The sequence below is a fragment of the Haliotis cracherodii genome, unplaced genomic scaffold (assembly GCF_022045235.1).
Source record: "Haliotis cracherodii isolate W230 unplaced genomic scaffold, xgHalCrac1.p SCAF_8, whole genome shotgun sequence".
NCBI lineage: Eukaryota > Metazoa > Mollusca > Gastropoda > Lepetellida > Haliotidae > Haliotis > Haliotis cracherodii.
In genome coordinates, this window is record NW_027266341.1 from 17,529,385 (window position 1) to 17,542,832 (window position 13,448).

General features: G+C 39.0%; 1 protein-coding gene across 1 annotated transcript; it reads left to right on the forward strand.

Annotated features, from left to right (window-relative positions):
• The first annotated feature begins 8,539 nt into the window (after window positions 1–8,539).
• Window positions 8,540–11,551, forward strand: LOC139450030 (uncharacterized). Its single transcript, XM_071231657.1, has 4 exons — window positions 8,540–8,904; window positions 9,167–9,268; window positions 10,369–10,491; window positions 11,350–11,551. Exons 1-4 carry the CDS (start codon window positions 8,540–8,542, stop codon window positions 11,549–11,551), a joined length of 792 nt encoding a protein of 263 aa, XP_071087758.1.
• The last annotated feature ends 1,897 nt before the right edge of the window (window positions 11,552–13,448 follow it).

Genomic DNA, 13,448 nt, shown 5'->3' on the forward strand with positions numbered 1-13,448 from the left:
ATTTTTTGTTTCCTTGCAATTGGATATCCAGGCTTTCACCACATATTTCGAAGGCATTCCAAGCCAATCTTAACGTAGAAAAACGGGAATAGGGTAAAAGAGACTGTTGGAAAAGGACAGTATCTCAGATTAAGGATGTAATAATAGCAAAACGTTGAAGAAAGTGAAACCCCCAAATGAATTTTTTGTTTCCTTGCAATTGGATATCCAGGCTTTCACCACATATTTCGAAGGCATTCCAAGCCAATCTTAACGTAGAAAAACGGGAATAGGGTAAAAGAGACTGTTGGAAAAGGACAGGCGAAATCGTCCCCCAAACGAAACTCTCGCTAGCGTTAAAACGTAATCCCGGTGTTTGACGCTCTGCACACTTTCAACGATCGGGTCTTCTTCGCCGAATTATTCATTCCTAACGACACATATATTGAGAGGTATTGACATATTACAACTGTCTAATTTTACATTAAGATTGGTTTCAATTTCACTTTGTACAGTATCTCAGATTAAGGATGTAATAATAGCAAAACGTTGAAGAAAGTGAAACCCCCAAATGAATTTTTTGTTTCCTTGCAATTGGATATCCAGGCTTTCACCACATATTTCGAAGGCATTCCAAGCCAATCTTAACGTAGAAAAACGGGAATAGGGTAAAAGAGACTGTTGGAAAAGGACAGGCGAAATCGTCCCCCAAACGAAACTCTCGCTAGCGTTAAAACGTAATCCCGGTGTTTGACGCTCTGCACACTTTCAACGATCGGGTCTTCTTCGCCACAGTCTGTGTTTTTAGTGAGTGAGTGAGTGAGTGAGTTGGGGTTTAACGCCGCTTTTAACAGTATTCCAGTTATATCGCGGCGTGTCAGCTTAATGTGGGAGGAAAGCCCGAAGTGATGCAGGTCTCAGACGTTTACCACTTCGGTGAAACCCACGAGCACGGGTATGGTGCTGACAAACCTAGAAACATAATCGGAAAGAACCGGGATTCGAACCCACAACCATAGGTTTCTGGCGTGACCAAGGGACGCAACTCTGCACAGCGAATCGCGGCGCCGTAGACGACTGAGCCACCCGTGCCCCCGTCTGTGTTTTTAACTTTTATACTCTAGTGTGCATACTGTAAATGCGTTCTACATGCACACACATCTTAAATATGGATAACTGTAGGTTCCCTGCAGTGTGGTGAAAAAGAGACAATATTGACAAGATTAGCGCCAGCATTTAATATTTCATTTTACGAATGTAAAAACAATGTGTCAAGAACTGGTCATGTTCATGTAGTATTATGTACTCATTTTGGGGGGGCAATATGCATGGTTAAATCCATTGATTGCAAATCCAGTTACTTTTTATGCAGTGTTTAAAGGGCAAGTTAACTCAACATAGCAACTGTCGATTTAAAAACTTTAGGGCATAATTATCACAAATCCTTGATAAAACTTAAGCTTGAAAAATGTAAACAGGGTAAAACAGACAACAAACACTTACAGGCGAAGTTGTCCCCCGAACGAAAGAATCCGTCACCGAGGGGATTTCCCTTCCCGGTGTTAAACGCGCTGAGCGATTTCATGATCTAGAATCAGGTTTTTTTAGCACGTGTGTGTTTGTGTGTGTCGAACGTTTTGTTGTATAGCAGCTTAGCTTAATCAACTCATACTAAAAGAACCATATTCACATGTAAAGAATTGTAAATATATTATTCCTGCTTCTACAAAATAAACAAAATATATTTTATTACATACTTCAGTGTGAAGGACTGAGTTTTCTGAGAAAAGTGATATTTTCCTTGCAGTGAACATAACACTTGATATTTCACTGCAGTGAACATAACACTTGATATTTCACTGCAGTGAACATAACACGTTGACGGAACTATTTTCTTACAAGAGTTACCTCCCCTGAAAATTATCTCCCCTTAATCGCAAGTGTCTTCTGCTAATAAAACATGGACACACTCAAACACACACTCCTGGCAGATTGGGACTTTAGATTTCTTGAACAAACAGAACTTATCCAGCAACAAACAAAATCTATCCATTAACAAATTGAACCTATCCAGTATGTCCAGCAAAATAAGGCTCACAGATTTTCAAAAATAAGTACTGGTGATGTAGATACATATCTTGAAGAACATGCAAATGAAAACACAAAGAAAAAACAAACTTGTACGACCTGAATCTTTTAAAGCAGTTCTTGGCGCAGGAAGGTGATGTTAGGGCTATAGAAGAGATTGAGCCACCGGTCCTTGAAGATTATCTCAGATTTAACTACATTTTAAGTCGTACTTACAGGGGGTGGTAAACCGTCCATGTGTGTTATGTAGGGAGAATTTAGGCTTGAAGGTTTTACATTTGTAATGAAATAATTTAATCTTAAACTACCCAAAAAGTATAAATAAATACTCAGGATTGTTTATGCGTCTCGTGAAAAAGTTTATCAACTGAAGTTGATTCAGTTCAGTAAGTGTGTCAAATATTCACACGTGAATGAGTTTTAAGTGAAGTTATAGAGGATATTTCATGTGTTGAGTGAAATATCATGTGTCTCTCATTTCGTGACGTGGGGAGAGGAGATATTTTTACGAGTGGCGTATTTCCCCCCGTCACTCGATGAGAGAACCATCATGATATTTCACTCGACACATGAAATATCCTCTATAACTTCACTTAAAACTCATTCACGTGTGAATATTTGACACACTTACTGAACTGAATCAATTTCAGTTGATAAACTTTTTCATCTATATAAGGGTACGACCCTACTCTAGAACTGAGCACTAGCCAGTGCGTACATGTATAATATACACCACAAAACCACAACATACCATCACGTAGTTAAAGTTACTTTCAAATATAGTACTTCTTCCACAACAACTCTTATTATTTATATCTTTACAAACACAAACGTACACACAATAAAACGTAAAAACCATTATGAACGATTTAAATAATATATTTTTTTACAAATAAGTTAAAACTTTATTAATTAAACCGATGGCCAACTTGCACTACCCTTGGGCATCACAAAACTAGTGACAATTTTCTGCGGTACAGGTTTACTGTATACTCTGCCAAAAAGAAACGCAAAAGTAGTAAAATCGTAAATATCTGACAGAGTGTTGCCGACTTCCAAACAAACTTATTACCAAAACTTAAGTGGTCATTTCTGCATGGATTGGGATTGATTTGTGCCTGGCGCCGAAACACACCAACATAACGTGCAACATCACTTGTTGGGCTATAAACACTTTGGGTGTAATTTGCATGCCATCACACTCTTACAGCAAGTGAACAGGAGAATCATCTTCAGCTATAGCCAGGTTTTACCACGTAGCACCAAGCACCATTTCAAGACTATAGAACTGTTATTAAACACACGGGACAACATGTGAACTTCCCAGATCTCTTCGTTCACGTATCCCTATTAGAGCACGGGACAGATTCGCACGGCTACGTCACTTACGCGAAAGAACCACCACGGCCACCTCTTCAACATCGGCAACACCACTACCGCAACCTAAAGCACGTGTCTTTCAATGATATGGATACTCAGGATTACTTCATGCATAAGTATTCGAAGCTCCTTGTAGAGGTTGTGCTGAATAGATGTCGAAATAAAAATTGTTGAAAACAAACACAATAAACCTCATGTAGTTTCCTCCTTTTGCTTTCATTCATATGCCAAGTCTGGAGATAGCCAGACTATTGGTGGTTCTATGCTAATTCTAACGTTGTTTGTTTGTTGTTTAACGCGGCACTCAGCAATTTACCAGCTGACAGCGGTCTGTAAATAATCGAGTCTGGACCAGACAATACGGGGATTGACATCATGGGCATTGATCTACGGAATTGGGATCAATGACATGCGTCAACCAAGTCACCGAGGCTGACCACCCGGTCCTGTTAGTCGCCTCTTACGACAAGCATCGTCGCCTTTTACGGCAAACGTGGGTTGCTGAAGACCTATTCTACCCCGGATCTTGACGGGTTCTTTTTGGAAACAGAACCAGGAATAAGCTAAAGACTCAGGAACCAAGATGTCCCCGGTTCGAGACGCATCGAGGGCAGACATTAGGCCATATTATTTGTAAAGGTTATGCTTGACCATATAATTACCAACAGCATTTTAATTAAAAATAAATTAAATAAAAGGAGTGACAGTTCTAAAAAAAAACGTCTTTACTGTATACCTTACAATTGTATTCAATACGTTTGTGTAACCCCTAATCAAAAATATATACGAGTTCTTTGTACTCTGTACTACTCAATATGTCGATTTTTATAAAGATTTAGATTATTGTTGAACAATATCAGCACACAATCAGGACAATTGTGTAAAAGTATATTTAAATCTTCCCGGAACATGTGTATAGGGTTATCTGGACTCACTTTCTCACGAAACAGAACATTTCTTCGAAGCAGCTGGAATTAATTATTATACGAATAATCAACAAAATAATATAGACAATACATACTGACGGGCAGCAGTCCATGTTTTCCTCAACTATCTCGCTGTTGAAGGTCTTGTCGCAAACATCAATTCTCCCGAGGTTCTGAGTGTAGGTATTCTATTATTAATCTTCAACAAGAGAGTACCTGTTGGATCACAATAAGCCGATTCTTGATAAGGGCTCTAATAAATCGTTTTCAGCTAACATTATCCATGAGTATATCTAGACATGTTCGTTTTCACCACGAGTAATGCCTTTGTTTGTTTGAGATAAATATTACCATTATTTACAATCTGGTGTTGCAATATCTGTCAACAGTGAATGACATGTAGAGACAATATTGCCATTTTGTACAATCTGGTGTTGCTTACATTTAAATTGTTTGCAATATCTGTCAACAATGAATGACATGTAGTTACATAACCATGTACCCACACATCAGGTTAGATGCGATGGCGACAAGTCAATATCAAAATCGTTTATAAGCTAAGGAGCAGGACAGAGATACATGTACGGCTACCGCATGCTTATTGGCTTATGTCGTGGAGGTATTTGTAGGGTTGAGTAGGGGGATGAGATGGGATGGATCATGGCAGCATGCTTCGGTGCCTTCCTGCTTGTACATATATTCCTTATAAAATAGACCTTTGTTCCACAGTCCTGTGGGCATGTCCAGAATTCTTGTGACGTCATTCAATTGTCCTAATGGTGTGTTATTTCCCACGAACAATTTCAGCCAAAGGTGGAACGCCCTACCAACATGAATTATTCCGTTTTGTACCAGCGACATATCGAACTGCACGTGCAACCGCCTGTAACATTTCGACACAGGTGTTGTTGGGTGTGTTTGCGCGTTGACTTCTCGTCAGCGTTGAATTATTCGTGTTAAAAGATGACCTCAAAATCGTGTATTCGTGAAAATAGTATTTGTGACGAATACACGCTTTTCCGTTCTTGGAAAATTCTTTATGACGGATTGACTGTTAGATCGATACAATAAACTCGTCCGTTGAGCCTGCCTAATAATGGTGATTGCTGAAGCCGTTTTCACTGAAGTATCTATACATATAGAGCTGTTTAGTCTGTGCTTGTGATCTTAGATCGACGTGAAAAAGAAAATATGAATAAAATCATTTCCATATTTGTTTAAAATCTCTGCTAAAATCTGTGTCAATTTCGATTCAACTCATGTCATGAGCATGTGTTTTTAAATCCCTATTAAATACTGATGATACCTGGTGTTCGCGAAAAGTGTGCATTTCCTGACCCAACAATGGCAACTATTTCAAACACATGCAAGGGCAAGTCAATTTTTCAGCTGAAGAATCACGAGAACATGTCTACCATGTTTTTTTAAGCTTTCCTGACGATTGATACAAGTCACGAATATCTGCCGAAACACAAAATAGAGATGAATATGATATGAATAGATAACTGAAATTCAGTGATGACATCAGGTGTTCGAGAAAAGGGAAGGCTTGCCCTGCTCTGCCGATTGCCCCACCACTACACACTTGTCGTGTTTATGCAAGTGTGTAAGGAGGTATGTAAAGGTCATAGCATGGGATTGCATCGTGCATCATGTTGAACAGAGACGAATAATCTTATCTCAATCAATCTCCCCTTGATAAAATATCTACAGTAATTACCAGTCAAAAACACTTAAAGGCCAAATGTATAATTGTTTCAATGTACCGAACAGTATTTACCCCAAAAAATGACACCAAGTCGTATGTCTTATAACATGATCAACTTGTTATGGTTATACTTATTGCAAAGATTATTGTGACTCAGTCAGTAACATTAGGTGAATTCATATGGTTGCTTTATCAAACTACCCACGGTCAGTAGAAAAATATGATTAGGTCTAAATTCGTTCATTGTGACGCGATGTAGTTCTTACATCTACATAAGGCAAACTCATTTGAGCTTTAAACATACATAATGTGTACTTTTAAGTCACATACATATTATTTTTGTAACATTTGCTAAAGGTATGAAATTCTTCAATTCTAAATTTGTCAATTTGACAAGACAAAACACGACTTTTATTTTACATTGCCCTTCGTTAAACATAAATCGCCAGGCAAAAGAAAGAATACACTTGCAAATTGGATTTCAAAGTGTATCGAAACGTGACACGTTTGAGACCAGTCGCCAGAACGCTGCAAACACAACTATTATATGCGTAACAAATACATCAACGTCGACACACCATTTCTTTTTTTGTCTCTCTTTTAGCCACCATTAAACTTGATATATGCTTTATTTTGCCCGGCGGTTTATTCACATTTCTTTCTCAAATGAAATACAAAGCGTATGAATGTGAGATTCAGACTATGATATATTGTCAATTGGAAATTATTCCATAAAGCATCACGCTCTCCACGAGCTCTAATCTCTCAGCTGACCGCTCCTGGTGAGAGGTCATGTCCGTCCATCATAATGACCTCATATAAAGCCATTTCGTTATCTTATATTATCCTTTCTCGGCTTTTCATTGCCCATCATGACCAAAACACATCTGCGATATGGTTGGTCGGGGTCATATGAAGTCAGCCAGAAATAATTTTATAGAGATCTGTCCTTATAAAATGCAACTTCTCAAATGTCAATCAATCACGATATCATCGTTGTTGCCGCACTTGGACATCGTTTTGGATTAAGGTAAGGATGTGTTAACTCTTTTTCTGCTTTCCTGCTTGTCATCCCCGTTCTGAACATTTGCTCTTTCATTACGATATATATATATGTATTATTCTGTTTCGGTTCCAAAGTGTGATATGCACATTGCCATTATCAAAATACTACTTGCTTCAAACAATTCATCGGATTTTCGTTAAACCTATGAATAATGAACAAAATGTATTTCCTTGCACACACGAATCCAGGAGCCTACCTAGTAACTTGTTGAATATTCCTTTGTATAAATACCACTGGAGATTATATGTAAATTATACCTTCCTTGGTTATATTTTCTGTGTTATAACTGAGTAGTTGACCCGTGACGATATACGCGATCCGGGTTAGAACTTCCGTGTATTGTTGATACTGGTTGTTCAAGAGATTTTGAAAGTTTGGAAACATTATTATTATGTTTCAACTATTTCAACAAAGTTGGCATTAGTTTCAAACATTTAAAAGAGCTTCAATAGCATGTGTTTATACTTTCAGCAGTAGTTTTATCAAACTCACATGTAAAATCCCATGCAAATGCCTGAGGGTAAAAAATGTCGCAAATACAAACATTTGCCCTTTCCGCCCTTACACAAATTGAAAACCTAAGTTTATTTCCTTTATTAAATGCAGGCATAAGGTTTATGGGTTTCATTACTTTTCTCAAAACTGACTCCACATGATATCAGATCTTATGGCTCTAAGCTCTTCAATTTACTTTAAGGCAATGGTTTTCGGCTGAACCACATCATACTGACGATTGACAGCAGATGAGAAAACACTCCCAATATACGACACGACGAAATGACATCTTAGAACTGACCAATGAACACAAAGACATACACGTAGACATGTGTTTTGTAATCCTTGGGCAAGTCTAACTTGATATTCAAGTCGCCATTCCAACATGTTACAAAAGGATGAGACCCGTGAAGATCCGGGGTGGAATAGGTCTTCAGCAACCTATGCTTGTCGTAGACCCGTGAAGATCCGGGGTAGAATAGGTCTTCAGCAACCCATGCTTGTCGTAGACCCGTGAAGATCCGGGGTAGAATAGGTCTTCAGCAACCCATGCTTGTTGTAGACCCGTGAAGATCCGGGGTAGAATAGGTCTTCAGCAACCCGTGCTTGTCGTAGACCCGTGAAGATCCGGGGTAGAATAGGTCTTCAGCAACCTATGCTTGTCGGAGACCCGTGAAGATCCGGGGTAGAATAGGTCTTCAGCAACCCATGCTTGCCATAAAAGGTGACTATGCTTGTCGTAATAGGCGACTAACAGGATCGGGTGATAAAGTGTTCAGAGGCATTTTGTGTGGAATATCTAACACAAAACATTGAACCAAACAATGGGTAGATTAATACCTGTACTCGATATAATTTATGTTTCTTCATATTTTCTACTGCTATTTGATTTGCAAGATGCTGTCCGTTTTGATCTTGGCGTCGTGGAGCGTCGGCTGCGGTGCTGTTGTTCAAGTGACAGGAGCAGGGATACCCCTGCCGACCTTCAACCTACCTGTGACCAACGCCCCTCCCCTACCGCCACTGCCGCTCCCACAACTTCCAAACATCGACACCATTGTCCGAATGGGCTTCCCAAATATACCATATTCAGCAACCAATACATACAGCAGCAATGGCGTCACTAACTACGCAAACCCCTCCCAGTTTTTCAACAACAACTTCAACACGGATATTTTCGGTTTTAACCAACGTATCTGTCCCAAGCAAGCCGAGTACCCGGATGTGGCAACCTTCTCCGGCAACCCAACCGGGTACCCAGTGTAAGTGAACGTGTATTATTATAAAGTTAGACTCTGAAATTGAACACCTTTACAGGAAATACAATTACGTAATCATTCTTATAATTCAGAATTTACTGTCCGTGCTCAGTTATAAATTTTACGAAAAACGCTACATGTAAGAAATAAATGTGTCGCATAGTAAATGGATACTCATATAATTTGGTCTGACTATGCATACCCGCACAAGAATTATTATAATCACCGTTTGTTCTGCTGTTTACGATACTTTGATATTTTTCAGCAATGAAATAACGGCGGCACTGTTAAATAACCCTGTTCTTCTGGGTTGCCTGACACCTGAAGTCGTGCTACCAACTGCTCCGACAATTCCTACAGATCCAGTGTGAGTATTACATAGCAAATATTGTAATACTGCCAGGCGTGAACGAGTGAATGTTGTTTTCCATCGCAGTAAGAACAATTCCAGCTCTGCTCCCACTGAGCAAAATCAAGTTTTGGCAGGACAAACTAATGGCAATACACGTGCCATGAATACAATTGGGTACCATTACCAGTTATCAGCTTGTCACAGTGTCTGAATATCCCAGACCTATGTTATTCAGATTTTAAGATACCTGTGACTTAGCGTTGTATTCCGACCTGGAGGTTCATAATGGTATCACCGTACGGACTCATATGACAGGCGGGACAGGTTGGCAAAGTCGTCCAGGTGCCACATTTCGCTCTGCGTCCCTTGGACCTATGATCGTAGGTTAGAATTTCCGTTCGCCCCGATTATGTTTCTAGGTTTGTCAGCACCATACCCGGGCATTTCTCCCACATTAGGCTGACACGCCGTGATATAACTGGAATACTGATAAAGGCGGCATTATAACCATTTCATTCATATGATGGCTTCATATTGCACCCTATTGGTGAGAGTAGAGTAATCTAGTGGTTTCAGCGTTCTCTAGATCGTCTACAATTTCAAAGCCTATTCTGGGTGTTCCCCATCAAAATATGAATAATGCTAAAAGCGGCTTAAACCGTACACAGTAAATCACAGATAATTATTTCTTCGAAGAGTATATGGACACTTCTTTGTACGAATAATCATTTATTCAATTCATTCTCATGATCACATCTGTAATATGTTTGAACTTACAAGTACAAAAGCTGAAAAGGACCATGTTGTGCTATATATAACTTAAGTATATATGACATTTCAACCACTGAGAAGAAAGTGAGTGAGTGAGTTTGGTTTTACGCCGCTTTTAGCAATATTCCACCAATATCACGGCGGGGGACACCAGAAATGGGCTTCACACATTGTACCCATGTCGGGAATCGAACCCGGGTCTTCGGCGTGACGAGCGAACGCTTTAACCACTAGGCTACCCGACCGCCCCCTGAGAAGAAAGGATGAGATAATGTTTTATATATGTCAGTAATAAACACCAAGTAAATGGGAACATTTCAGCCAAAAAATTCTCATTGTTACAGTTTAGCGAATGCAAATGCGACATGTGAGTTCCTGGAGACCAAACTCTGGCGCTTCGCAAGGTATGGCGGTCGTTGTTGGATACTTCAAAACTTCCAGGAGGTTGTCACGTTTGTGACGTGCCTGTGAGTAACTCGTACATATATTCAATGTTTCTTTATTTATTTTTGGGATTTATTTGTATTTGTTAAATATATTTGTTATATTTTGTTGGGTTGGTTTTTGTTTGTTATGTGGCTTGCTTGAGGTTGTTGCTTTTCTTTTCTTATTTTCTTTTTTGTTGAGGGTTCTGGGTTGTTGATATATTGCTGCGATAAAACTTATTAATCACTATCAAATAGTGATGACACCAGGTCTAAAGGTGGGCGTATCCCCTCTATCGGTGGCACTGGTCACAAATAACATGCAAAGTCAATTGTTCACTTGAAAAGTCACGGGAACATATGGTGCAAGTGAAAATAGGGAATTTCATCACTGATGTGTCACATTTGGAGTGAGTGAGTTATATCACTGAAAGTGTTCCAGTTATATCATGGCGTGGCAGCTTGATGAGAGAAGAAAACCCGACGTGATGCAGGTCTTAGACGTTTACTAATTTGGTGAAAGCACGGATATGGTGCAGACAAAACTAGAAACATATTCGGGGAGAACCGGGATTTGAACCAAAGATCATAGGTATCTGGTGTGACCAAGGGACGCAACTCTGCACAGCGTTTTGACGCGCCTTAGACGACTGGCCGCTCCTTACTGATATAAAGAAGTTGTCCATCCATATATCTTATCCTTACTTATGATGCGGCCGGGGATCGAACCCCGGACCCACTAGACCACGGAGGGGTTATTTGTCAAAGGGTTGGTGGGATAGTCTGGTGGTTGATGTGGGTTCCAATACCGACATAGGTGCGATGTGTGAGTCCTTTTTCTGATGCCGTACAATGATATAGCGGGAATATTAACGCTACTCACTCACTTTATTTCTCTAGAAGCAAACAATGCGCCAACTGTGACGAATTCTGGCCTTTCTCCAACTACGAAAACCGATGTCTCCGTGGTTACAAATACGTATCGGTGTGGGCGTACTGTGAGGCCCTTCCCATCAATCAACGTATTGTACGCGAGAGAATCATCACACCCCACACCTGCAGCTGTCAGACGGTCAAGTGTAGCAGGTACTGGAAGAAGTAGATTGACCAATCCCGATTCAACCAACTGACAATACACCGACCATTAACCATTAGTTAGAACAATATATTATGTTAACGTGGTCAGTATGTATGTAAAATACATTTTGTGTTTACTTACAATGCTGTTTCTTTTGTCTACGAGTATAGTGTGTGTGTGCATGGGCCTATGATACAGTTGACCAAAAGCACAGAACAGTTGTGTTCCTCAGCAGCCAGGACTATGGTCGATTCTTGGTGGTTATGTCAAAGACCGATGTCGTTATATAAGACTTACACTGACACGCCCTGTTATAACTGACGATGTAAAAACACACATTGAGCTTACATTCAGCGCCATTTATTAATCACATTTATCATATACATTTCATGGAAATTATGGCACGTAATCTGCTGATCCAACAACGTAACGTTACATGTACGTCATACCGTGACTATGTCTTTGGTATAAAGAAGTGTGTAGTTATTTTGTTAATAAATTTTCATATCTGTCATTTGCATTCTTTTTTTATATGGTACATTTGTACGTAACACCTGCCCGCCTCCGTTGTCTCGTGGTAGAGCGTCCGCCCTGAGCACGATAGCTCGGGGGTTCGATCCCGGGTCGCTTCATACCAACAGATCTTAAAAGATGGTACTGGTTGTACCTGTCTTGCGCTGAAGCAAGAACTGGTCGGCTCGGAGTCAATTTTCTGAGTCTGAGTGGGGTATTTATGTTTAACTGCGGCATGATATCTCAGTTGGCTAGCACTATAAAATTGCCATTAGTCCGGACTAGTAGAAGCAGCCACACACACAAACGCACACACAGACGTGCATGCACGTCGCAATATATGTGCTACAGTCTTGAACGCGACGTCAATCCTCATTTCACCTCACCTACGCTACATCTGACTCTTGATCAACGGCGATCAAGGAAGCCGGTGCATAGATGTTCGTGTCAAAAGGGCATTAAAATCTCGATTCACTCACTTGAAAGGAAGCCTAGGTTTATAAAACACTAGTACTGTTTCATATATCATAAACCAATGATTAAATAGACTGTAGTCACTTTGACATAGCAAGAGTTCGTCACAATATTTTATTTAAACATATTTTGACATAGCAAGATATATATCTTGATACAAGTGAAAATTTTGAGACACGAATGTATTTTTAATTACAGTTTTAATGCTGGTTGTTATGTCTTGTATTAATCAAGTGTGTAAGACAGATAGAAACATCTACATCAATTTATCGGGCTAATAGACAATACCATTCTTATTTTCACATATGTTGCACTACAGTGACAAATAGAACATACAATATTTCTTTTTTCAAATATAGAAAATAAAATAAAGAAAATAAGAGTTAAGTAAAAAAAAATATTTCATATTAAGCATATTTTGACACGGCAAATTTAACTTTAAGCCAATTGTCTAAGAAATGCATATCTTACTTAATGCACGTAGACAAATTATCACTTTAATTCAATTATAGTCACATTGACATAATCATATTTAATTTAAAATGTCAATATAAGATAAATAAATTAAACATAGTTTATAATGTGTGTGCTTTTTGTACATGTCTTGTGTTTTATCAAGTTCTATCTCATAGATTTACATCTACACTTCAAACATATACAATAACCTCTAAAGAAGAGAAATATCTCCTTATAATTATTGCATTCATTAATTTTGACGTTCCATTATCAATGATAATTAAATTAGTCACTTTGCAGTAAACTGTTAATATTTTAATCTATAACAATATATTTTCATCAAAAGGTCTTTGACATACACGTATTAATAATATGTTTTCAAGAAAACATTATCTCACTTCTATGACCTTGACCTTGGCACCAATACAAGCCTTTTTTTACTTTGTAAAATATTTTTATTTGGGAGCTTATGTTGTCA